Source organism: Dermacentor silvarum, chromosome 2, assembly GCF_013339745.2.
Source record: "Dermacentor silvarum isolate Dsil-2018 chromosome 2, BIME_Dsil_1.4, whole genome shotgun sequence".
In the NCBI taxonomy this organism is placed as follows: Eukaryota; Metazoa; Arthropoda; class Arachnida; order Ixodida; family Ixodidae; genus Dermacentor; species Dermacentor silvarum.
Window position 1 is genome coordinate 81,460,222 of NC_051155.1, and position 27,624 is coordinate 81,487,845.

Sequence of the window (27,624 nt, forward strand, 5' to 3'; positions counted from 1 at the left end):
ATAGAAAAAGCGTCATCAGCGCACTGTCCTGCATCATTCCTTGTTTTGTAGTCGTCCGCTGGCGCTGTGCGTACTTGAAGCGTCACAGAAGTTAGGCCAAAACAATGTGTTAATCGTCATTTCTCATCAACACAAAAGAGGTTATATTAAGGTCATTCATAGAGTCTGTATTTTCTCTTTCACTAAATGGACGTGCTCGCACAGGAAAGCGCATAACACAAATGCACATCCTTCTAGTTTTGGCGCCTAGCAAGCCCCGCATACTGTAAGAGATCCAGTAAGCAGTGCCATGAAAAAAATGATTAAAATGAAAGACGTCACGCTATTGTTTTGGCTGCTCAAGAACGGCACCGTCTGCTTGTCTTACTGCCTGCTCTTTATGGGTATGCACTTGGCGAACCGGTACAATCAGAGGATGAATAGAGGGAGCACACAATCACCGCACGAAAAAAACCTGTGCTAGAGAGAAAAGTTGCAAACTAGAAGGAAAATTTGTCATAAGCTTAGAGGGAATGCTTTTACTGTAAGGAACAAGTCCATTAAACCTACCAAAGCTTTACAGCAGGATAAAGTGTTTAAACAGACATAACAATTATTCGAATCCCAAGAACCGTGGGAATCTATGCGTTACCAGATGGACCAACGTGCTTCCGTATGGAGAGTTAGCGTTTGTGTGTAAGGCGCATCAGTGTCAGCTTGCGTGGGACCACGGCGACTGCACCACTATGATGGCAGTGGAGATGAAATGACGACTGAGTGTTTGTACACTGAAGAAATCTTGCAACCTGTTCCGTTACAACCTGGGCCGCTTCCGAAGGCGGTACCATGTAGCACAGCGTCTACTACATAACGCTAGCGGCAATGAAGGGTGAATGAGAGAAACTGGCGTACTTTTCCTTTATTAACCAACCCGTTTTTCGGAAACGAGACGCATGCAAATAAAATTGTTGCCTTGAGTTTCCGTGTCTGTGTTCTAATGACAAAAGACGCGAGCGCACGCGCTTCTGTAAACAAATTGTTGCAGTGTAACGTGGTTCTGGCGCAAATTGTTCCTAAGGGCTGCGTAGCTTTGGTTCCAGTGCAGTATGCGAGCGGTTATATAGAGACATTGAATTTGCAACAAAAACTGCTGGAGAAAGCTCTGGGTATAATAATTATGGGGCAGGAGAGATAATTTATTGGACAGGCAGAGAGCTCCAACTGTGCCAGTTTAGGCTGCATGAAAACAATGGGCAATACATGCACTAGCCTAAACTTCCGCCTTTTTGCCTGACTCGGCTTGGGACTTTGCGAATTGATGATGTCCGACAAAATATCACAACAAAAGTGCAAAAATTTGCAGCGTTACACATGTGAGCAGACATAAAATTAAGTGCCTTGCTGCGTTTAGAAATCTATGAGCGCTTAGAAAATTACAAACCTAAAGCATAACAAATAATTCTGCCACAGCATCGCAAGTAACCAATCCTTTAAAAGAAGAAAGGCAATGTTTAGGCAAATACGTGTAACTAAGACTAGCTGAGGCGCACTAATTACAGCTGCCGCATGCAGTATACTCCGTTTCATACTTAGCGTACAACAATAGCGAAGCTACGCAAGTACTTCGACAACCGACAAGTGGCAGTTCTGCCCGAAGAGCGAACCATTTATAGCGGTTTAGCGTTGCCCTTGGACTGCTCGGACGGTATTCTAACTAAATACGCGGGTGCCAGGTGTCGGCTCCACGCAGTACTCCAGGCAACTCCTGCTGGGTTGAAGGAACAGCGCCCTCGCAGCTACCAGCCGTCTCACAACGCGGGCGTCATACGCGCTCCGCCAATGGCGTTGCAGACGTCGTACCACGGTCGTGCACGAGGTGAGACCGACGGGAAACCGTAGGTGTTGGACAGCTTCCACTGAAATGTTAAATAACGTTAGCTTGACGTTAACTGCCCCTACCGCTCAGATCAGTGCATATACACACCCGCCGCGGTGGCTTAGTCAGCTAAGGCGCTGCCCTGCTGAGCACGAGATCACGGGATCGAATCCTGACTGCGGCGGCCGCATTTCGATGGAGGCGAAATGCAAAAACGGCCGTGTGCTTGCGTAGTATTGCACGTCGAAGAACCCCAGGTGGTCGAAATTCATCCGGAGCCCTCCACTACGGCGTGCGTCATAATCAGAACGGGTTTTGGCCCGTCAAATCCCAGAAAGAAGAAGTTCATAAACACAGCAGGTCAATAAGAATGCTAGTGTGCTTATTATGGTGGCGTGAGCTTAACTGGTCTTCAACAGTTTATTGGATTATATGCGACGCTTTATTAACGTTATAAATTAACACAGTTAGAATTGGTGAGTGCTGGACACTGCTGGTGTGCAGCAGTTCAATGTCTCACACAAGCGTTGCCAAAGGGACTGCAGAGTGTCATCAAACTCCCTGTTGGACCACACTAGACACGTGTAAGTTGCCGCATGTGTTAAGCAACTGATCATGTAAGCTACTAGGAAAAGCCACCATTCTTGCTCTAGCTCGTCTCCATATTTTGTCAGCATATCTACTTAGTGTTCCGGGCGCCTGAACAGAGAACCAGGGATATAATTACTTTTGAGATATCTTTCATAACTTTTCATAAAATATCACCAAATAAAGGCAATATTCGCCTGAAAATGTGCTGCTTAATGTTGAGTGCTAATGAATAGCTGAAATAGTGGGCAAAAAAAATCAGAGCCTTTCTACTACTGTGGAGATGGAAGCCAGCGAAGCTGTGACTACGGTGCGGCTGCTGTGCTGAATCTTGCTATAGTGAATTTATATATTGTCATTATTGACTGACTACATTGAGCATATTCGGCATGTTCGTCAAAGAGCACGGGCACCGGCGTCTTGTTTTTGCCCGGCACGATGGCCAAGTAGTGCGTTTGCTGCGCCAAGCCAGTTCATAGACAAGCGTGAGCCACAGCGTTCATACCCGCGGCAGACCTGCACAGACTCATCAGAATCCTGACGTCAGGATCCTAGAAGATTTGGTTAAAGGAGCGTCCACCCCGTAGCGAGTCCGAAGGGCAACTGCTGACAACCACGCTAGCGCGATCTCTACGTCACGAGACAAAGGGGCACAACAATTGGTGCGACGTACCGCCGCCGAGTATCGCGGCACTTTTGAAAGAGGCATCGGCGGTGGCGAGGGGTATAACAATGGGCCATCCATTATCCGTTTTGACACCTGTGCTAAGGCATAACTGGCGGGAAGCTGCCACGCACATGGAGCCAAAGCCAATGGTGATGGCTTTTTTTTCTACACACGGACACGGCCCTGGGGAACATAGCGCTTAACAGCTTCGATTTAATAAGCTGCGGCGATAATAATCTTTTTCGAATATGAAACAAATACGAATCGAACATCGAATAGTCAGATGCAGGCGCCCATATATTTAAATCAGGAACTTGCACATATTACACTACAATTATACTCAGTTCCATACACAGCAGTCAACGCCGTGGAAGGTACGCAAGAAGGTCGGTGAAGTTATCACTACGCGCGTCCAGTCTATGCTTCGCTGGGCGTTCTGTTCATACTTCGCGGCGCGCCAATAGCGTTCGCTTGCTTGAGCATGCCCATAAGGCTCCTCGCGACGGGTTTCAAATAAAAAACCCGAAATAAAAATACGGGCAGCTTCACACTAGTGGTGCGAAGACTGGGCAAACCGCGAAGTTGGGGACCCCACCTAGCCTTATCTCGGTTCGGCCAAGTTTTTGTGAGGTGATGCTTCGATAATCGACCACGTTTTGCGCAAGATCGCCGCGGAATCATTGACAGCCCAAGGAGCCACGAACACTCGGTAATTAAAGTATCTGGAAGCTTCTGGACGCTCAAACCCTTTTGCTCGGTTTCGCGGGCTCCTAACTCCGGATCTTCTACAAATCGTCGACGTTTCGCCGCTGCTTCGGCGACGCGATACTCGGGATCGAACCGAAGTCGTCTCAATCGCGCTCGACATGCCGGGTCCTCTTCTTCGGGAGTGACGCTCTTCTTCCGCCACCTCATCTTCGCGGCGATGTGCTCGGCGCGGAGACGGCGGGCTTTTGTGTCGCCGCGGCGGAGACTCGGAGGTATATATCGCGTGGGTCGGCGCAGTGACGTCACGGCTTAGCTCCGCATCTGCGCAGCTGTGGCAACCACCCATCACGTCATGGCTCAGCAAAGCTAAGCCGAAGCGATGCGGTGCGCACGATGACGTCACAGCTCACGCAGCTGTGGCGAGGCTTGGCGCGGTCGGCGCAGTCGGGGCGAAGCGTTGCTAGGCGAAACATGTGACTTCATTGCTAGGCGGAGGTTTTGCGGCGTGCACTCGACGTATCATCCTCGAGCTTAAACAGCTTCTCTAGTTCAGAGGTATGTGCTATTGCGTTAGGACCCTATCTGCACTACCTGCAGCTTAAACAGCTTCCCTGTTAAAAAATGCAGAGCCCTTCAACCACTGTGAAGATGGAAGCCAGCGAAGCTGTTACTATGGTGGGACGGCTGTAGTGAATATTTCCTCCTCGATGAGAATGAGTGTATCGTCGGTGGGCAGCACCCAACCGAACATGCCTATCATGAGCGTTTCGGTTGAGAAACTCACGTTGAAACTTGGCCTTCGCACCGGGCAAGTTGGCGCTGACGTTGCCTAGGTGTGCGCCACCGCTGTCGGATTCCTGGAGAGCGAGACGACGCGGACGTTTGGCCTCAACATCGCGCTCCCTGAACTCGGGATCGGCGGCTCTTCATTGACGATTTGCCTTAACATTGTGCTCCCTCCACTCGGGGTCCATGGCTCTTCGCTAACAAATCGCCTGGGCTTTGGAAGCCCTCAAGCTAGAATCGGTACGTCGACGGCCAGCGCTTTACCGAGCGCGTTCGCGGCTGTGCTGCTCAAACGCGTTAGGACTTGTCGTCAGTTGCTCATGAATGGTTCATATCCCCTTAAGCAATGGCTCATATCCCCGTAAACGCGGCCTCCCGATTACAGCGACAGAAGTGAAACTCTACGATGGAATTATAAGCGGCAACGCGCAGCCAGCTGTGAACGCAGACGACGACGACGAACGCAGGAGCATTGGCACGAGCGCGGGCTTGTGCTCGGCACGGCATCCAATGGCACGAGCGCAAGCCAAGCGGTGCTCGTGCGTGTGTATGGAACAGAGTATAGGTACCATGCTTGTGCTGACTAATGAAATAAGAGACGCTTAAGCTTCGCCTTTAAGAGTGGAACGCGATAGCATCCCTCACTACTTCTAACGCTTCCCGACAACTGCAGCTTAGGTAACCGTAATGTTTACTGGCAAACACTGGCGGCGAATGCTATGCTCGAAGGCGAGCTTTCTGGTAGAAACACGGCCTCTCGCGTGGGCCGATCCTGAAGGTGTGCACAGCCGCGCCTAAAAGTTACATCATTTTCACATTTCTGTTCAGTGTTTTAACACATCCGCTGTTAAAAAACGAACTATTTCTTGGTGTGAACACAGCCATTGAAACAAGTCTTCTCAGCTACCGCAACGCTGCGAGCTATGTATGAAATGGAGTATGCCGCCTGAGATATATCTGGTAATTTCTTTATGAAACACTTCCACAGGCATGTCCACACAGTGCGATCCATATTTGCTGCCTCATCACAGCATTTGCACTTTGACGTGAATACTCCTGGGTGCAATTTACTGTAGAGTACGGGGTTCGGGAAACCCCCTTTGTAATTGGCTCGACATAACCTCCTCTTGCTTACTGAGCATTCTGTCCGCTCCCGGGTAAATTTGTCGATTTAGTCTGTAGTGTACTGTGATTTCCTGGTATGCACGCATATCCTCTCTTCTGTTTATAGTTTCGGTGACTTGGGACGTTCAGGGGGTCGACCGGTAAGTGAGACCTCGGGCGACCAATGAGCCTCCTCAGCTCCCCCTAAGTCCCTGGTAACCTGGGTGCCCAAACTACCAATACCATTTGTCTGCGTCCTCCTTCCCTGCTTAATATACGGATGGCAGTCTCCGTCACCCTCCCCGATTTGTAATTTCTCACAGCGTTTTTGGAGTCTAAGTATGATAACTCGCACACTCTAGAATCCTAGGAGGCTTTGCTCCGCAGCCCCGACCACGACGTCCAGCAGGACATCATCGGTCAAGCCCTTGCTGCGGTTGGGTCTCAAGGTTTTCTCGCCGACGGCTAATGGCGACGGGGGAGATCGATTTCTCTCCTGACGTCCATTGACTGGTGCTTCATTAAAGTTCTTCCTCCACTCCTCCTCCTTTATGAAACACTACGTGCTAGATTATGGCGCAAGACATCAGCCAGAATCAACCCATCGGCTTATCTCATTAAGAAACGTCCCCGCCTAAGGCTGGTCTGTGAAACCAAATCTTTTCTGCCATGTTTCATGCTCTCAAATCAAACACACTCGCTGCGTAGACGCACATTGCTAGTTTTAACCATTCAGATACATTTGCAGAAACTAGCGACGTGAACGCGCATTTGTAATTAAACCATTGTATATTCAGTACCATTCATCATGGTATCTCTCCGAAGCAACCTCAATGTCGTCGGCAGTAACAGTAGAAATTTCAAGGACATGCGGTTCTGTGCAATGGTGTTGTTTACCTGAATCATTCGAGGAACACCAGCACTTTCGACATCTCCTCCTAGAAGAATCTTTGACAGCTCGCTGAAGACTTCATTGTTCAGTTCTGCAAAAAAGGCGCACAGTTTGTTTTATTTGCAGGTAAGTTGATATTAAGGAAATGTGGCTAAGAAATGTGCAGCTCCAGGCTATCTAGTACACTTACACCCCAGCAATATTTGACGACTGCATTGGTCGTAGTACGAAAACAATGAAAAGTATGCTCGATTAGCATTGAGTAGTAGGAGTGTCGTCCTCTTGCGAGTGACATTCACTGCAAGACGCCGCTTGCTCCGGTTCGCTCGGCTGCCGCACGCGTTCGCTGACTTCGTGGATGTTAGGAACTAGGTAAGCTCGAGCTATGCAGGCTGAAGGATGTTTCGGCTGCTTTCTAGCGGTCAAGCCTGGGTGGCAGTTACATTTTTTCTCGACACCACGGAACTGAAGAAACATTGAGGCTTTGATATTGGAAGTATATAGAGGTAAATGGGTGAAGTGCTATTGCAGTGCAAACGTGCGCCGTGCATGTCGATAAAATTTGTTGAAAAATAATGCCCGCCAATTCTGCGTGTAAACTTTTAAAATCTTTTTTTTCTCAGTGCGTAAGCACTGCCTTCGTTACTTAGTTCTAGGAAGCAGAATTTTGATTTAGTTGTGATGAAAGAGTTACAGAAAATGCCCGAACAATAAAAAGTTAGAAAACTGAAACACAGTTTGCAGATTCGTACCTTTGAAATTAATTTTATTTGCAGTGAGAAGATTTTAAGGGTCATTTATATGAGTACTAATATTACCTAATAATTTTTATAGTTATATCATGGAAAAAGAACAAACATCTCGCATGACAGTGAAGTGAAAACACTGAGCTTTACTAACCTCCACTGGCGGTTGCTAGTACCTGTATAATAATGAGGTTGTACATCGATGATGCTGCAAATGCCTTTACTAAGAGCGTGGCGGGCTGGAAAAAACAACACAAGGTATTTTGAGAGGAACAGAATGGTCAACGAAGCGGAACTGGCCAAGCAATGTTGCAGCTCACTTGTGACGGGACGCCACTGAAGACCTAACTGTCATTCAATTCATAGCTACAATAATTACTTTATATGACAGTTCATATAGATGGGCATGACAATTCAGAGAATAGCGTGTTTTTCTGCGTGATGTTTTCAAGCGGGCATAGTGAATATATTATTATGTTGAGAAGACAAATATTCGTTACTAGGAGCATGTGTCTGGCCTCTGGCCGAAATTCGGACATTCTCACTTTAACTATATCGAGAAATGAATAGCTCCATATAGTCACATGCAAACGTGTCTCATCAATATTGCTTGCTAATTAAAACGAAAGGTCTATTTTTGCAGATGTTGTAAGCCTGAAGAGTGAAGACATTCCACCTGACTAAGTTAACCTACCGGCCTATGATTTCTAGTGAAAGTGCAAAATAAATATTAGCAGGCATTTCACATCATAAGTGCATCGAAATATGAAAAGACAAAAATAATTGACAATTTAATTTAAAAAACTTACATACCTCTCGCATGTGGTGCAAGTTGCAACCGATGTATTCGTATATTTGCTCCGCAGTGATCATTCCGTCAGCTGACAACTGCAGTTCCGCAGCTTTAGCTGCAACTTTATCCAAACCTTGAGCACCGGAAAGCATGAGCTACAATATGAAATTAGGGAAATGTTTACAAAGAAGGAAGCCAGAACAAATATCTGAATTTTGCTAATAGTGCTAAATATGTGACATAGTCATGATCACAAATTGCGTCACTCTTCTGGCTCACCTGCGTTCCAGAGCCACAAACCGACCACTGCAACTGCCAATAATAGCTACAAGCCTAATACTGGGCTCTTCTATAAGGCGCAGTACTCATTTGGCAGGATATATATTCATTCATTTGGCACGGTAGTACGTTTCCAATCCTCGGACACGCAGTCAACTTAAAGGTCCGCATGTATACTTATCCGCAATGCTTTTCTACAAAGCACAACGCCTTGAGCACTGGGGTTTCCGAAAAACGTGAAGATGCACCATGCCTAGCTAAGCGTAATTTTTCCTAAAACTTATTGTGATATTCTAAATGCAACTTGGGTGCTGAACCCAATAATTTAAAAGTCAATTTTAAATCCTGTATTTCAAATTTCCCAAATCCAGATTTCGCATTAAGGGAAGAAAAGCCGCCAACGGCCAGGAACCAGTCGCGTTGATCGCCCTTCTCGTGAGGTATGAGGACTGCGGGGAGCCTTTAAAGGAAAGCCAATAAAACGGCATGTTCCGCTGATAATACACTGTCCTCAGCTTTCTCGTATTTTTGGATTTCACAAAATTGCCAATTTTACGAAGGTTTGACTATTTACAGTTGGCTTCTTAGTGCCGGGGTTCAACTGTAACAGAAGAGCGAATGCGAAACAGGCTGCCAAGAAGGTGAACGCATCATGAACAAATCGAGTACAGATCGTAGATCATTTGATAGAATAATAGGGTCTCAACTAGTTAAACGATAGGCCCTGAGTACAGGAGCCCAAATAAGACCGTGGTCCCCAAGGAGGTCAAGACGAAAGGATCGAAAACAACCGAAAAAAAAATGAGAATTACATCTCTAAGCTAAAATACGTTACGGAAGAAGAGGCGGTCGCTCAGTGACACCGAAACAGTAGTCACAAGTAGGTTTACAAATAATGGCACTGAACTGTGTATTACCAATAGTATGAGAGTACATTCATACTTCATCTCACAAGCTCGTTGCAGCACTGCCAAAGTTACGAGGCGTAGACAGGCCATATCCTTGCGCAGCGGCATATAGTTCCGGGAGTAACTGGCTGATTATTGGATACACTAGAGAGTTTTATGTTTGCTCGCTACATGATACAGTACAGCAATACGTGACATGTTAGGAGCTTTGCGTATGCACGTCATGTACGAAGATAAACTGTGGCAGTTATAGCCGCTGGCCGTAATACTCACCCTAACCGTGGCAACATGGCAGCGGCCATACAGGGCCGACCACCCGCTTTGCTCCGAATTCGCGCTTACTACTGGCTCTCCCAAGGAGGTTTAACCTCCTTGGGCTCTGCGCCCTGTCAGCTAGAAACAAGTGGCAAAATCTGCCGCTTGTTAAGTCTCACCTCAAGCTGAGGTGAAATCATTTGGTATGTTTTGTCGTAATTATTGAGATCAGCTGTTTGTTTTCACGCTGATGGGGCTACAGACACGTTTCTGAGCCGTAAAACTGGTTTGATATCTAGTTTGCAGATGGCGCCACAGCATTAGCATTCGCGATGCGTTGACGATGAGGAGCACTATAAAAGTTCACTTCATCGTTAATTTACTACCCCGCTCTAGCATGGTACGGGATGACGGTAGCGAGTAAACGCCAAGTGTAGACGCCGAGAGGACGCTGTGCCGCAGGTGAACATTTATGAGTTCATTCGTCCTTACTACTTCCGAAGGAGGCTACAAGGTAACTGCAGGGAAAGCGTATAGGTAAAGCGAAGCCCTGCTGTCGCATGCATGTGAACGCAGTTTGTGCTTACGGCGTCAAAACTATATTTTTTTCGTCAATCCACCAATCCTGGATCATGTAGCAGGATGGCACGCAGACGCTGAGCAGACGAAGCGGCACAGATAAGCACATCTCGAGGGGCATTCGGCCTGCCTAGCGGCTGAGAATTTGTGTAGCTTTCACACTGCTGCAACAAAGGAAGGAAAGAGTAGAGAAGGAAAGGCAGGAAGGTTAACCAGCTCAGCACAACCGGTTTGCTACCCTACACATGGGAGCGGGAGATGTGAGATGGAGTATAGGTTCATCTCGACAAGAGACGTGCGGTAAATTTCGGCGGTAAACGCAGCCTGGAACGGTCTTCCCGGTGTTGTGCCGTGCTACGTGCCTATGATCGAGGCGACGGGAGCTCCCACCTCTGCGCGACAAATCAAGAATTCAACGCGCGGGGAGACTTCAAAAAGCACCCATCTTTGCCGCGGCGAAGCAATAGACGCGTGTCATTTCAAGCGGCACCAGGTCTTCCCCCCCGTGGAAAGAACAATACGGCGCGGGGGGACCTCGGCAACTGCCCCGTCTGTGTCCTGCCGACGTGCAAGCAGCCCCGGCCATCATCGCCAGAAACCGCCCGTCTGGGTCCTGTCGACGAGTCGCCAAGGGGACGCGACGACACAATACGGCGCGGGCGACGTCAGCAACCGTCCCCTCTGGCTCCTGTCGACGAGCAGCCGCCGCCAAGGGGATTTAAGGAAGAACCGGCCCATTGTGAAACGAGAGAGTCGCCACCGGCCGCCCCGTCGGTCTGGTGCGCTCTTACCAGCTCTCACTGCTTTGACCAGCTATCCCCAGCTAATGGCAGCTATTACCAGCTATTACCTGCTATTCCTGCTATATCTGTACATATTTGTACATACTGTATAAAGCTTTCGTCTCCTCTTCGCCTGCCTCAAGACTCCGTCTCTCGTCCCCGACCCCGAGTCACAATACCGGGCAGCGGAGAAACGCGACGCAGTGCTACCATTGACCACAGTTTTCCAAACCTTCAGACGCCATAAAGGTCTCGCGTGAGAACACGTGCACCTCAAAGAGCTATGGGAGGAGGAGGAGCAAAGCCTTTATTAAATAGGTAAAAGGTTTAACGGCAGGTCTGGGTGGGGCCCTCAGTCAGGGCTCCACTCACTCTAGCGGCTCGCTGAGCTTGGTCGTCCAGGAGGGCCAGTTGGCTGTCCCGGTCCTCGCTAGCGAGCAGTGCCTCCCACTGCCGTACGAAGTCTGTCAGCCTTAGAAGGGGTGAGTTAAAACTAAATTGAATTCAATTAAGTGGTTTTACGTGCCAAAACCACGATCTGATTATGAGGCACGCCGTAGTGGGGGACTCCGGAAATTTGGACCACCTGGCGTTCTTTAACGTGCACCTAAATCTAAGTACAGGGGTGTTGTCGTATTTCGTCCCCATCGAAATGCGGCCGCCGTGAAGGGGTGATATCTCTCGGCCTAGCCATACAGTCCCACGTTATCTGAGCCAGCGTGGGTTTTGCACCACACCACGGGCGTCTGGGGCACCACACCACGGGCGTGTGGGCACCAAACCACGGGCACCACACCAGGGTTGTCTGTGTAATGCACCGGGTGCATCTTGCATAGGAGATTTAGGTGTGGGTATGTGTTCGTTTGTATGCGACGCCAGTCCCGCGCTTGTATTCTGGTTAGTTAGGAGTTCGGAGGCCGAATGTCCGTCTCTCCCTTCTCGGGTTTTCCAATATGTCACGCACTGCGGACATAGGTTCCTCTAGGGTTCGGGCCGCCGCTCGGTTGTTACTTCCTAGAGCTATGCGGTCTGCACTATCGTTCCCATCCAGTCCGTTGTGCGCTGAGCACCACATTATGCCGTGAGCCCGGTCGAGGCGTCAGCCGAGTATTCTTGTAGCGCTGCGCGGGAGAATTCTCCGCATAAAGAGTCGACACGCTGCCTGCGAGTTTGTAAGCACGTAAGCCGGTTGACCCTTAAAGTCGGCGTCCCGTATGGTCAGCGCTATGGCTGCAGCCTCTGCTGTACATACCGAGCTAGTCTTCACTGTGGCAGTTATCGTAATGACTTGGTTGGTTGAGGTGATTGTGTAGAAGTCTCTGCGAGTAGTTGCACTCGCTTCGTGTAGTAGGCGGCCGGATCATTGTCGACTCGCGTCCTCAGAGCCCTCGTCCTGGCCTGTCTGTTCCTGCGTGGTATTTAGCATTCATGTTTCGTGGAATGGGTGAGACGTAGAGGTGGTCCCTCAAATTTCGAGACAAGAAGTCTGTGTCGTCGCCACAGAACAGGGGTCGAGGTTCGTATCCCTGCCGTCGGAGGATAGAGCGGCCCTGCGGCGTGGAGCTCAGCCTTTCTCTTTGTGATATCAGAACTGCAGCGAAATGTTCTTCATATTTCTTGTAAATACCCAACCGCTCCAGGCGATCCATGCTGACAGTAGTTCGGGAGACCCAGAGCAGATTTGCATGCTGTTCTGATAAAGATGTCCACTTGCATCATTTCAGTTTTGTTGAGGTTTTGGAAAGGGGAGCCGTAAGCGATGCGATTAATCACAAGCGCTTGCACCAGTCTGATAGTTTCGTCCTCCGCGAGCCCGTTGCGGCTGCATCCCACTCGACAGATCATGCGTGCTACGTTCTTAACGGTTGGTTTTAAACTTGGAATTGTGGCATAGACGTTGCCGTCATCTTGGATAAGTAAGCTCAGCGCTCTCCTGTGGGTGACTTCGCGAATGGCGCAGCCATTCAGATTTAGGTCAATCCTTGGGGTGGCAACTTTCTTACGACGCTTGCGGCGTACTTTCATGAACTTAGATTTTTTTGGGTGCGCACGTCATACCCGCGTGTTTGGTGAAATTTACCTCTTTGTCTATGGCCTCCTGTAGTAGGTCTTGTTTCTTTCCATAGGAACCCTGGTGTGCCCAGAGCGTTATGTCATTGGCATAGATTGTACATCCTAAGTCTCGTGCTTGTTCAAGTTCTAGGGCCAGTCGCGTGATCCCAACGTTGAAAGGAAGCGGTGGCAAGATTGAGCCCTGTGGAGTCCCTCGATTGGGCATTGCAAAGATGTCAGAGCGAGTGCTGCCCAAACTAATCGTTGCCTTCCTCTCGCGAAGGAAGGTAAGGACCTACCGAAACAGCCTCCTTCCGCAACCTATGTTTTCTAGGCCTTCGAGGATTGTTTCATGAGCCTATTGTGTCAAACGCTTTCTTGACATCAAGCGCCACAACTATCCTGGCTTCTTTGTTTTGCAGCGGGTCCAAAACTTCGTCACGGAGCATGAGGAAGGCGTCCTGTGCCGACACATGTGGCCTGAAGCCAAGCAGAGTCAGGAAAAAGTCCATGCCACTCGATGTGGTTGCTCAGTCTGGTTTGGATCACCTTCTCAAAAAGCTTCCCTGTGCACCACTTGAGCGATAATGTCCTGATGTTATGTACATGTCTAGGTTCATCCGGTTTTGGTATGAGCATGTTTGTAGCCTCTTTCCAGTTTTCCGGTGCTGCCCCTCCGTCGGACCATACGTTATCGTTGAAGTAGGTTGTGAGCTGCTTCAGTGACTCCCGGCTCAGGTCGCGCAGCATCGCATTCGTAACCTGGTCCAGACCCGGTGCGGTGTTTTTGCGGAAAGAGTGTGCGGCTGCATAGAGCTCTGCCGTTGTTATGGGCTCGTCCAGCTTGGCATTGTCAGGTCCCCTATAGCTGTATTGCATTGCTTTTGTGTCATGCGCTCCTATGTATATGCTTTTAATGTCCTCAATGAGGGAATCGGTCGTGCCATCGTATTCATGTTCGATTAACTTCAGTGTTCGGCTTGTGGTGGTCCTTGTTCCTGCGGGATCTACCATACCGCGGAGAATAGCCCATGTTCGCTTTGTGCTAAGCGTTCCTTTAAGTGTATCACAAAGCTGAAGCAAATTGGTGTCTTGCAGCTGCTGTGCGTACTCATTGGATTCCTGCGCAAGCTGGGCTATCCTGATCGTGAGCTTTCTGTTATGTCTCGGTCTCTTTCACCGTCTGCTCAGTCTTCTCCGCACTTCCCACGGGTGTAGTAAGTGTCCATCGACTGCCGGTGTTTCGACCGTTGTCGCAATTTCCCGTGTAGTACTTCTGTGTATGGCCTTGATAAATTGCGTCCATTCTGTAGTACTATCACATGGTGCGGGTTGCCTCTGCTTATCTTTGTAAGCTACCCAATCGGTTATGGTGGCTTTTCCTAATCTATGCCGAACCCGCGTTGTATTAATTGAAACACTGATTATACAGTGGTCACTGCCGAGGTCTTCCCCTAGGTTTGTCCAGGTGATGCCTCTGCCATTGTTTCCGAAAGTTAGGTCCGGTGACGTGTCCTCTGCTACACTGTTTCCCGCTCTGGTTGGTTCGCAAGGCTTTGTGAGGAAGACCAGCTCATGCTCCTCCGCGAGGTCGACTAGCCTTTGGCCCTTGGGTGTATCTCGATCGTATCCCCAATCAGAATGCGGAGCGTTAGAGTCACCTAGGATGATCGCCCGGTCATTTCATTTCACTTTGCGCAAAGTGGCTATAACTAGCACGTCGAATTTTGCCTTCCTGTCCCTAGGTGGGATGTAGACGTTGGCAATAACTGTTTTCGGTTTGCCGCGCTTACATGGCCAGACCGTGAGGATTTGGTGTTGGATATTGCAGTTAGGCACGTAGTCCACGCTCACCGCTATGCCCGACCATGTCAGCATTGCTATCTCAGGATTGTCAGGGTGCGTGTGTATCTTGTATCCAATGAGGTTCGATATGCCCTTACCGGGTTCTTGTAGGCATATGATATCCGGGGGGACAGGCGTCGTCTCTATGAAACGCTAAAGTGCTGCGCGTTTCGTTCTAAGAATACTGCAATTCCACGGCCAGATCTCGAGGTTTTCGGCTACTTTCGTGTGGTGATTAGTCATCGATAGTGCTTTCGCTGTCGGTCAGCGCCATCGGTTTGGGCCTGCGTGTCGGAGTTCCTGGGCTGGCATTTCTGCGTTTGTTCGGTCCCTCTTTCGTGGTGTGGGAAGAGAATTCTTCTACCTGTCGTTTGAGCTTCTACAGCTCAGCAAAAAGAAGCTGTATTCGTTGCGCTATATTGTCCAGCTTATCGTCTTTTCCTGTCGCCTGTGGCATCGCGTTCGTGGTTTCTGGTGTGCGTTTATTTGTATGGTAGTCATGCCTTTGTTTGAGATCAGCTAGCTCTCATCGAATTTCTCCAAGACTAGCTTTTAACATTCTCTTCTCCTCTAAATTTTTTTATATGCTGGACTCTGAGTTACTGCATCGGCAGTGGGAGACACTACTCGCGCCCCGCTAACCTGTTGTTTGTCTGTGGCCGCTGTCGGACGTTTAGCCTGTGGAGCCCTCTTCTGTTTGGGTGCTGGAGTCTTGATATTGCGCGCCCAGGATGTTGAACTAGATCTGTGATAATTTAGTCGTCGGGTACTCGACGTCGATCTCGGCCTTGATATTGATTTTCTTGCTTACCAAGGGTCGGAGTGGGTCCTTTCTTGCCGTTGAGAGAGATCTGGGAAATCGCGGAGCTCCAATTCTTCGTCTTCATTTGCAAACCACCGTGAACGGTGTTGTGGAGCAGATCCGTGCTTTCCGCTCGTCGGTCTACTTTGTGGTCGCGTTCGCTTCAGGCTTTTCTGGCAGCTGCGGTCGCCCGTGAGGTACTGCTCCCCGCAGACGGCACATCGTGGTGAGCAGTCGTGTCAGTCTTCAGTCTCGCGAACCCCACAGATTGCGCGCACTTTCGTGTCCGGCTGCTGGCAAACGTTCGTGCGATGGCCGACACTGTGACAAGTCTCGCAAACTTGCACCGAGTTGCGGAATGAATGGCATGTGATCTCCCACCGCAATAGTAGACGAACCGCGGTAGGACCGTTCCGAGGAAAGTGATAGCTGCGCTTTTCGAGTCCCCTAGCATTCTTGCATGGATTATTTCTATACCTTGTGTCCGGACTCGGAGATTTGCCTTGATTGTCTCTCCGGGCGTATGCGGGGGGAGTCTACGGCACCTTCTCCAGTGGCAGCGTAGGCATTGAACGCGTGCTTCTTGCCATTGAGTGTGAGAGCTGTGATCTTCCGCAGGAGATCAGCAGTCTCTTGCTCACGTGTTGAAACTATTGCGGTGTTTGAGCGTTGTTTTATGCGCAGTATAAATTGCTCACCCCTTACTTTGTTGTGGCAGGATGGCGATCACTGCTTCTGCTAGCATTGGGCTGGTCAGAGTCTTCAACGGAAGTCCTCGGTGTGAACGGAGAATGATCTTGAAGTCGTCCCGCCGCAGTGGTGGGAGTTTGTTCCTTCGCGACCTGCGACTGCGGTTGGGGGGTGATTTGTACTGTTCCGTCTGCGAAGGTTCGTTCCGTTTCGACTGTAGGCGCTCCTTCGCTTGTTGTCGTTCTTGGCGGAGCGTTCGTCAGGTTCTCTCGTAGTCCGCCGTAGATCCATAGCGTCCGGGAGAAGCGTTGGAGAAGTATGTTGCCGAGAAGTCAAGGTCACAGAGAAATTCATGTCGTCTTCCTCTGTGGGAAGTTTCCGTTGAGCCGACGCGCCGTTTGAGTCGCCTGCCGCAACAGAGGCGAGGTGCTGAGACGCCATATGCGTAGGTGTCGTGTGACAGACGCCGCACGGACGCGGCGTGGCCGCAACCACCTCGACTAAGCGCTGATTTGGGCTACCTCCGACGCCGCGTGGCTGGTATCTTCTCAAGGTCCTGGAGCCACAGAAAACATACCTAGGCCCAGAAAGATGGTGTCCCTGGGTTCCGTAGTTCACGGTGACGATGAAACACAATTTTAGTCGGTTACTGGAACTATAACCAACGAAAACATGGATATTGCGGAGCTCGATGTGGGTGCTGCTGCACTTGTCGACGCAGCCCACGAAGAGCTATGGGTGTTCTGCTGCTGGTGCGCCCGAGAACTCGGTTGCGTGCAAGCAAGCGCGCTGATCAGAAAAAAAAATTCCGAGTACAAGTTTGGCGAAAGAAGCAAAGAAAGCTAGGCGCTTTCAAACGGGAGATAGATTCAAAGAAACTACAGGCTCGACGAACGTCCATGCCTTTACAGGTATGTTGTACCTCAACCGTGCACGAGATAAAGCGACGGAAAACTGACAGAGTTTGCGAAATTTAGAATTACCTTTAGCTTCTGTAAAACTACCTCAACAACCTAGATTGCTCGGTTGAATTCTTTTCCGGTGATACATCTATCACTCCTGATGGAGGCATGCAGGCTTGCAACGCACCTTACTGAAACATTAAGTTAAGCCACGAGAAGCTCACGCATGTAGGGTGCGTTAAGGATACATGACATATTTGTAAAGCGTTTTTGAGGCGTGCCAGCACCGATGCACGAGCGAAAGAAACGTATAGACTGGCGTATGCTGCCAGAATCACCGCCAAATAGAGGCAGCTGCAAGTGCGTGTCGGCTCAACACACTGCGATTTTTCTCAAACGGCCGCGGCGTCATCGTCGCACAGGGAATTCTTTCTTTCTTTTTTATTGCCGTAGCGGTACCCATTCGCACCACCATTAGGTTGTTAATAATTATGGGTTTTTACGTGCCAAAACCAGTTCTGATTATGAGGCACGCCGTAGTGAGGGACTCCGGAAACTTGGACCACCTGGGGTTCTTTAACGTGCACCTAAATCTAAGTACATGGGTGTTTTCGCATTTCGCCCCCATCGAAATGCGGCCGCCGTGGCCGGGATTCGATCCCGCGACCTCGTGCTCAGCAGCCCAACACCATAGCCACTGAGCAACCACGGCGGGTCCCCATTAGGTTGTAGCGACATCCCAAGCTGCCTTTGTGTGAGTGTAGCCTTGGCCTTGATTCCTTGATACTGAGAAACAAAATCAAGAAGGTCGCCAAAATGACAGCCGAACCGTGTTGCTGAGGTGCGATAAAGCGTAGCGAAAGGCTACAACACCATTCATTTCCTGCGGAGGGGGCAAACGGCTAAGAAACGGCTACACTGGCATGAAGCAGGTCAGCTGCCACCTTGTCAGGTGATTTCGTAATTTTTGTTGGAGCCGGAAGTCTGCACCAAACCTTCCGAAAAGACAGTTCTGCGGTGTGTGGTGTGTGGGTTTGAAGCCGACGTTTACAAAAGGGAACATTGTCGACACGCTGACAACGACCAAGTCCCTCTTCTCGAAATGTTCTCTTAAGCCTCAGACGTGCAGTTTTCGATCGATGACTGTCTGCGAATAGTTCTCAAATTATAGGACGTCATAACGCTATTGCGTTAGAGCCATTCAGCTGTAACGTGAAGGCCGTAGACATACGCAGTGCTATGCCTCGTCAAACCGCGTGATGAACAAAAGAGATCGATTGGGCCATAGTTCGTAACTGCTGTTCGTTGTAAAATATAATACATACGGCTTCTAAAAAAACTCACAAGTTCCTGACTGAAAGAGAGAGGGCTTGTTATTTCTTTAGTAGTCATTGCGAACAAACTCATTTAAAAGTGTAGGCTGCATTGTAAAATAGCAGCTGTACTTCAGTAACATAATTTAGTATTCGTAATAGCGAAATGCGCGACAATTTTATTGTAATAAATAAACTGAGTGTATAGGATTCACTACTTCAACAGTAAAGTATTACTCACCTTCGTGGTGAAGAGTATCTGCTCCGGTAGCCTTTTTTTGTTCATCTGCCTTACTCTCTGCACGCCAGCGTCCACTTCGGTGCTAACGTCCCGCCCCATGATACTGTACATTAGTGATTTGTCGAGGAGGGTGGACCCTGGACCTGTTTTCCTTTGTCCCTGAAGCATAACAATGTTGAATATGTTGCATCAACAGCAGGATTTAATATAATTATGAAAGCGCGAAACCTTTGCATTTCCTGCATGAATTTACTGAACTGTAGGCTTGTTACAGCCCAAAGCAAAATGTTGATAGGAAACGCGCTAAGAGAGTGACTTAGGGCGTATGAAAAAGAAAATAAGGAAACGCCGTAACTCTGTTTTAGCCTGCAACAGGATTTCAGAATAAATACCAACTTTGTAAGATACATCAAGCCATGTTGTTCTGCTATAATGAAATATTCTTTTTTTCTTTACCTAATTATATTGGTTTTGTTTGTGTTGAACGTCAGCTGCTGGTATTTTTACTGCTAATAATTTTAGTTATATTTTTTGTTGTATAAAGGTATTGTTATTCTTTGTAATGTACTAAAGAGGTCCAAGTACCACTGTTTTTCCGTTCGTCTTTATTTGCGCGATCTGTATCCATTTGTGTAGATGTGCCTAAATGGAATCAATATTTTAAATATTCAAATTAAACACTCAGTTCTGAAAGAGAGAGAGTACGTACAAATTAGTGGCGGCTGCACATGCTGCTATTTACGATGATCTTGTCACTAGGGTTGCGTCTGCCTCAATAGCTTACAACCAACACGCTCAGCATTCCGCTACTCGACTAATACCCACAACCATGCTGTCGAAAAGGGCGAAAGAAATATTCGAAGGAGCATCCCCTTGCTAAGCCTTCATGACGCCGAGCTGAAGCAGCTCCTGTAAGGTGGTAGAAGGACAATGGACCCATTCAGGTGAGCATTGATGGGTCTTGATCACCACGAACTACCTCGCAATTTTAAAGCTATTCATTGGCATACGGACGGAGATGTGCATGCGTGGCACTGATATTAGGGCCACACTTTAACAACTACCATCAAATGACAATTTCTCGCAAAGTAAAATGAAGTAAACTGCGGTCGAAAGCCACAAGACTAATTACGTATACTGTATAAGTGGGTACTTAAAACGCACTACGTTTATTGCAGTGGCGACACACCCTAATTACAGATTGCCCAAGCGCTGATATTTTGTTCAAGTCCTCATGATGAAAAGGAACGCTCTACAGAATCCCGTTCCTGTGAGAAACGCAAATTAGTGATTTAGCTGGAGCCACACACATAGCCCGCGTCGCCACTTCATGTCATGCTGCGTGAATCGACACAGTGGATTTGGGAATGAAATGCTTCTTCTCCACGCCGTAGCAGTTTTAGAGAGCTTTACATTCCAACAAAGTACTCAAAATTCAGTGAGAGTTCATAGCAAAGTTAATAGCATTCAATGAAAATTATGCTTTTAAACTTCGACGAATAAAAGCAAATTGTTAGTCGTCAGGCACTCCTATGGATTGAGCCAATGGCCGCGCAGGGAAATATATAGCTGTGAACACGACGTGTTAAACTTTGAGATAAAGTTTTCGTTTCATTTTACGCGAAGAGAATACGATACCGTACACGTTACATGTGGTGTATTTGGAACGCTCGACCAAGCCTCTGAAGGTGGTCTCCTGCTCTGGTATATTTTCTAGGAAGCAGCGAACATCGAGCTCACGCAGATAAAGATGGTTCTGCCTAGAAGATGTAAGCTCGGCGTTTAACGTGCGCGCGCTATCATTGTATTTATTCTCTAAGAGAACGTAATTTGTGAACTCGCAGGAACATTAGGTTTCTACGTGAACTTTAGGAAGAGATCACAATATTTCTGTCATCGTAGCTTATATTAGGATCGGGGCTTGAGCCGACTTATAAGGTCAGAGAAAGGAATAGCAGGCGCCACCTACAGGAACCAGTGCATTCTTGAATCCAATTTCATATACGGAAGGTTCACAGTGACGTAGCCGGCACGAAGATAGCTGGTTTTTCGCAAAGAGCCACCACAACCGGGATGCATGTGTCGCTGATGACGTCTCCTACACGTCTGCAATGATTGCCTTAGAGAGGTCTCTATATAATTGTGTAAGTTGCATAACCTTCCGCGTGGCATGGCAAATACGCTTACGGTTGTCGAAGAGGTTATCTTTCGCGCATTTACAATGCTGTAGTGACACCTTCACGCACACAAGTAGATTAGAGTCATCACTAACCGTATATGCCGTCACATATGTATACCCGGCCTGAGACGTATCGCAAACAATGAAAATACATATACAGTGGTCCAACGTTAACGAACGCGGGTGTTAAAAAGCAAACATCCTATACTTTGGCGGGAAGAGCCATTAGGCTATTGCATTCAAGCAATCGAACACTGAAACTTCAAGTGTACATTTCGCAGAAGAATCAAAATAGCGCTCAAGCCGTGATCAGGTTAAGTATGACGGTAAGTGTGCGTTGTCGATGGCGAGATTGCATGCTCTTTAAAGCTTTATGTATTACACGGACCGCCATTTTCTTTTTACATACCGTCTGCAAGGTGACACAATCGCACCCCTAAGTATCCCCGTTTTGCTATGTACAATTCTAGGCGCATAAACTTACGTCAGAGAGCCACATGAAATAGTTGTAACGTTGCAAAGGCATCCACAAGGAATGGTATTGCGTTGGGTCAGGCTCATAGGCTTGCACCAAACGAATGCACAAGTCCTGCGAGAAAAAAGAAGCATGATTATTCATTCACTGGAGTCCTTTGGCTATATTCTCACTGAGAAAACTTCTGATGTCAACCCGATTGATCTATCACTGCTAGTAAAACACTGGAAAAGCGCTTTTTCGCCCTCAAAAACGTATGGTTAATAATGAATTTTAATTTTGAAGTTGATTTCTGAATTTAATAATCACACGAAGATATGTACATTGGGTATGATATAAAGGTGGGGCCCTATAACTCTCGCAGGAGTTTTGGAGGGGGCCCCTAAGTTATACGCTGTTATATAAACACTACACCGTGTGCGAAAAAAGAATGTGTGAGACAGCACAAATATGGTACATACTCATGAAGCAAGTGACGCGAGCATAAAAGAGCGAAGATTAGTTTTGTAGCTGATAAAGGGCTGTTGTGCTGTAAGATCTGTTGGTTTTTTTATTCCAGATTTGCGATGCGGTATGCGAGAATGTAAATGATCCGTAATTAGTGCGACATTTTGGAACGGTTAGAGTTTTCTAGGTTACTGATCGTAAAGGATATGTGGTATTTTGATAATAATTTTTACGTAATGACATTGTATGATTTTGTAAATGATTTTATAGAGAAAAACGGAGAACGTCTTAATCAATGCAATGTTTCACCGGTAGTATATTAAGCAATGGGTAGGCGAATGTGATTGACTCCGTTCATTTTAGGAAGAGAATAGCTGGAAGTGCGGTATTTTGTGCTGCAATAATTGGCAATAAAGTGGTGGGGTACGTGAGTTCGTATATGGTAATAGCATACGTAATATGAAAATGTACAAAACTGACAAAGTTTATGGAGTGTGTTCTACGCATGAGAATGATACCATAATTTACCAAATTGAACTATAATAAAGCATCATTGCTAAAAATAATTGGCGTGGCCCCGGGCAATCCTATTTAGGGTATTAACGGAAATGTTTAAGGGAATATATTGATCGTGAAACACGGGAAGTAATTTCTTTTCGTTTATCTCTAATTGTCGACATAGTGCGCTTGTAATGTAAAGTGCGTCAAACAATGAAAATTAACTGTAGCGTTTCTATAAAAAGTGATTTTATGGAAAGAGTGGTCATTTGAAGCCAAGACGGAGGCCAGGCTAGACAATGTATGAATGTGATGACTGGTCCCCTTTTGAGACCAAAGGAATGTAATGTTTTGAAACTGACACATTAGATTTCTCCCCAAAACCTGTGAGCATTTACAGACGGCTAGTCATTGATGTTAGCATCCTTCTGGAACAAAATGAAGGATCTCAACCGCTTTCCGAGGAAACGTTGCTGTTATTTAATATAGACGTTAGGAGCCGAAGTAACGAGTCCGACTATCCACCTTGAAACAAAATGCAAGTCATAATTCACAAGAAACGCTAAGTAAAATAGCAGGATTATATTTGTGAAGACCTTGAGGAGAAAAAAAATCTATGATGCTACACACCAGGCGCACATACATAATCTGCGGGTGTGCGCTTGCGTGCGAGTGTGTGCGTGCATGTGCGTGTGTGTGAAGTTTGCAGTAAACAAGAATTATTACGGTAACTAAAGATACTCATTTCTGAACTTTAATGGGAATCCCTAAGACGCAAAATCCCTGGAGCACATATCAGAAGGACATCGACAGCCACGCTGCGTACTTGCCTATGAGCTCTTTGCACATTGCGAAGGCTTTGTTTAAGGAATTTAACCGCGTACTGGGACAATGGCTACTAATGCAGCCAATATATCTTTTTTTTTCGAATTCGGCTACTTCCTGCTATAACGTCCGTAGTATAACGTATTGTTAACGAACCAGAAAACCTTGTTTTCTCAAAGAACTCGAGAAGAACTTTCTCAAAAGGCAATATGAGGCAGGAAAGCGATTGCGGTAATTCTCTGTCTAAATGAGCAGTAGTACATAAGCTATGTCTGTTAGTCAAAGGCGGAAGTTAGTGGGTCCTGCTCAGGCATTCATGCTAGCAGAAGCAACCTGCGACTGACTGCTGCAAGAGATCTAAGGCAGCTCGCAGAACTCGCCTATCACTGAAGTCTCCCCTAGTTGAGTTAGTGTTTGGAAAGGATGAAGTCTGAATAAGATAGGTAAGAGAGTAGAAGGTGTTTCACAGGTAACATACTACGTAGTGCATTGGAGAGAGATAGATGTGATACGACCTTGTCCGAAATGTGCACTTGAAGTGCGGTATTAAGTGTTCAGCACCTTGGCGTGTAACTGCATTGTGTCAGTTTTTTTGTAGGAAACAGCCCTTGCGCAATGACCTTCACGCGAAGTACAAGCCTGAATTGCCACTACGCAAAACACATATTATTGGACTGGATAGGCACACTGTATAGCTTTATTTTCGGGCATATCGCTGAGTTTTCCTTTCTTATGGCAAACATGATCCCCACCCGCTGGGAACCGTGAGGGCTGAACAAGGATGCATTCTTCTGCAGTGCATGCTGATGGATTTGTGGGCTAGTACTTGTATGAAGACAGGGGCGTAGCCAGGAAGGGGGGGGGGTTTGGGGGGTTCAAACCCCCCCCCCCCCGAAATTTTTTCCGCAACCCGCCCCCCCCCCGCCCCACTTACCCGCCCTTTGTTCTCGTCGCTTCGCACTGACATAATTCAAGGAACCGGTGCTACTATCACAATTTCATTCCTGGGCGCTTCCGTTTGGGTTGGTAATTTACAGCGAATCATTTTTGCATATGGAAAAAACTGTCACAGTGTTTGTCAAGGCTTTGACACTCTCTGAGGTTTTGGGCGAGAATGTGGCGGCCGCATTCTGAAGCAACAAATGCCAGCAGTGAAATTCCACCGACTCGCAACAGAATGCACGAAACAGACAGCCGACAAGCATGGATTACTGTTGTGCGCAGTACAGCGTAAGTAAGCTCTTGTTGCAGGCGCTGACAGTTCTCGTCGGAGTTCACGCGTCCTGAGAAATTCATTATGTGCACTAGGCACTGAACAAGACCGGAGTTCATTCCTGCATCACTAGTACACCAAACAGTCGAAATTCTGTGAGGTACGAGACCGCTTCCTGTTTGCACCGGCGTAAGTGAAGCAGAAATGAGTTGCACGCACTAGAGCACTGCATGGGCTCGGGCTCTGCAGTTTTTTCACGGGTTCGGGCAGGGCTCGGGCACTGCATGTGCTTTTTCACCCAGGCCGGGGCAAGCTCGGGCTTTCTGGTGGTGTGCCTGTAACGTGCAGCGAGTTATCCTCGCGCGTCTCGACTCTGAAAAACATGTCTTTTTCGGTCTCGGGCCTGTTTAGAGCCGGGCTCGGGCCTAAGGTAAAGGGGTGGCGGGTCGGGCCGGGCGGGTAACGTAGAAAATTTCCGGGCCCGGGCCGGGCCCGCGTCTCCCCATAAATTTTTTGGTCAGGCTCGGGCGGGCAGCCCAACGTAAAAACGGGCCCGGGCCGGGCCCGGGCTTAAATAATCGACTCGTGCAGTGCTCTAGCACGCAGTACTTAAAATGCGTACACATGCCATATCTATGCTGTGCGGTGAAATATTCTGTACAATTCTGAATCTGTTGACGTAAAGGCAAATGGCGGCTGCACGCTCGCACACAGCGGAAGACACAGCGGCCCATGAACTTGCCGCAGGAAATGCAACCCTCTCGTATGAGGGAGCAGGGCGACGAACGCTTCGGAAAAAAAAAGCCTTACGCGTTTTTTGCGCGTACTTAAGTTTTCTAGCGCAAAGCCGCAGCGAACAAGCTATTGCTATGGGAGTAGGTATAGCCTGGTCACACGTGCATTTTCACGCGCATAGCCGTCCTTGACTTGTGAAACGCACCTCGCGCCGACGAGGACGACGCCATCTACGCTTAACGAAGATTAACAATTAATGATGTCTTCTACGATCGTGCGGGTCGTGTAAATGATGCGTGTTCGAAGACTGGTCCATTCAGTGGCGCGATGAGAGACCGTTGCCCCTAACGCCCACTGTACCTGTCGTACTATACTGTATTTTACTGAGCTTACTTTAGTTTTTACTTAATTTCTTCACAAGCACACGCGAGGGGTGGGTCCCATGTCTTTGATTTACATGTATAGAGTCTGCTTAAACCACCGATATTTGTTATCGATCACGTCACGTAGAGGAAAGCAGACGCCTGCTGCTCCCCCCCCCCCCCCGGTCGGGCCGGTAACCCCCCCCCCCCCAAAAAAAAAAAAAAATTTCTGGCTACGCCCCTGTATGAAGAGGGCGGATTTATTCGTTTTTTGAAGGTAACAAATCAATAACGTTCACGAACCTTAATCCTACGTTGAACTGTTCAGAACGAAATTGAAAAATCTCGCTATTGGATCTCAATATAGTTGCCAAGTTCTGGACTGGACAACGAAAACTTCGTCGTGTTATCACTTTCTAAGAATGCATCATTTGCCAAACATTTTTGAAAATCACGAGTGTCAAATTGGCACGATCCGCAGTAAGGCAAGTATAGTAAAGCGCATTGCCAAATGGGTTCATAACATTATGAAATTTTGCCCTTTATTGACATGGTACACTCTTAATCCCGCTTTCATTTTCCTTTACCTCATAATTTCTAGGCTGCAAGTAAAAGCAAATACATTTCTTTATTGTCTTGGCTTGTCCGAATTAAGTGCATGCTTTATATGGTTATGACTAACAAAAACATCCTTATCTCCTTTTGTAATATTGAGGCATGGTTTACTGATTGTATTTTGAGCGGGTTCATTCACTCAACTTATAAAGCACGGCTGCGACTTCTTTGTGCCACGGTAGAGTAGTTTGCGTGTCTGCTACATGAATGTGTGTGTATTGTTGTGCGAATACTGCAAGTCCATACATTTTGTATGCTTTGCGTAGCATCGCATTTGGCTTCTCCAGCAGCTACGACACGTAGAACGTTTTAGGTGGTGAGTCAGAACGAGACAACCAGCACGTGAGTATCAATCTCGATTGCATATGTCACCTTGCAATATGTGTCGATGCCAACACGAATAAAGGAGAAACTTAGTGGAGACGTTGCTCCGGGAAGCACTTCTCTGAAAGAAAGAAAGAAAAACGACAAGAATGATTACACGGTAAGAAAACTTCGAATTCAGTCACATCACGGTCACCGGTAGACAAATGAGCCGACGCAGAGCAAAGGAACGTATGAAGAGGACAGTAAAGTGCGAGTGACCATCTAGGTTTGTGCACTGGGTGTACACAAAATGGTAAACCACACCTAGGTGACACCAGCGACATGTTGTTTGCCCTCATGTGGTGCGCCTCATATTATGTTTTTGTAGCGAGCTACATTACAGACTGGGGTAATTGGAGATCGCAGGGAGAGGCCTTCGTCCTGCAGTGGACTTAAAATATAGGCTTATGATGATGACATTACGCCAGGTTTTCGCCTCTTCGCCGTCGCCGCACTTTGAGCCGTGGCCGCACTGTAACGTCACACCACGGCCCTCGATTCTCCAGCAACTCGGCTCGTCGCGGTCGCCGCGCGGCCACCGCTCCTGCCGTTGGGCGCTCGCCGCGCCCTCTGTATGACGTCACACCACGGGCCTCCATTCTCCGGCGACTCGGCTCGTCACGTTCGCCGTGCGGCCACCACTCCTACAGGCGCGCGTTCGCCGTTGCTTGGCAACCGCCACAGCTGGCGCGCTCACCGCGCCTTCTGTGTGACGTCACACCACGCCCCTCGATTTTCCGGCAACTCGCGTCGTCGCGTTCGCCGCGCGGCCACCGCTCCTGCCGTTGGTAAGAGACAGTTTTAGTTACACGTACGTGGAGACTTCACGTACGCAAACGTGAACAGTCTACGTACCTTACGTGCACGCCATCTGAAACGCTTTTAGCTACACGTACGCGACGCACCACGTAGCTACATCTATCGGTAAATATGAACAATTCAATTCAAGATGAGTATTTCAGCGAAGCCAGTGATGTGCATTGATACGTGCCGGTCATCGTCTCCGCAATGCCCGGAAGTGTGTTGGGCAAGCGTTATCTGCTGTCATCGTTGACACGGAATGAAATAGATGACCAGTCATCCTGTCGCCGTGTTTCCATGCAAGCCATCTGCGCGCGCTCA

At 48.0% G+C, this 27,624-nt stretch overlaps 1 protein-coding gene across 1 annotated transcript in view; it reads right to left on the bottom strand.

Annotated features, from left to right (window-relative positions):
* LOC119441578 (uncharacterized) overlaps positions 1 to 27,624 on the bottom strand; it is a 107,651-nt gene that overhangs the window by 27,203 nt on the left and 52,824 nt on the right. Inside the window, exons 23-28 of the mRNA XM_037706185.2 lie at positions 26,509 to 26,581; positions 21,451 to 21,555; positions 18,788 to 18,946; positions 8,160 to 8,294; positions 7,501 to 7,585; positions 6,606 to 6,691 (exon numbers count right to left, since the gene is read on the bottom strand). Coding sequence (XP_037562113.1) covers positions 6,606 to 6,691; positions 7,501 to 7,585; positions 8,160 to 8,294; positions 18,788 to 18,946; positions 21,451 to 21,555; positions 26,509 to 26,581 — 643 coding nt within the window. The remainder of the gene's footprint in view (positions 1 to 6,605; positions 6,692 to 7,500; positions 7,586 to 8,159; positions 8,295 to 18,787; positions 18,947 to 21,450; positions 21,556 to 26,508; positions 26,582 to 27,624) is intronic.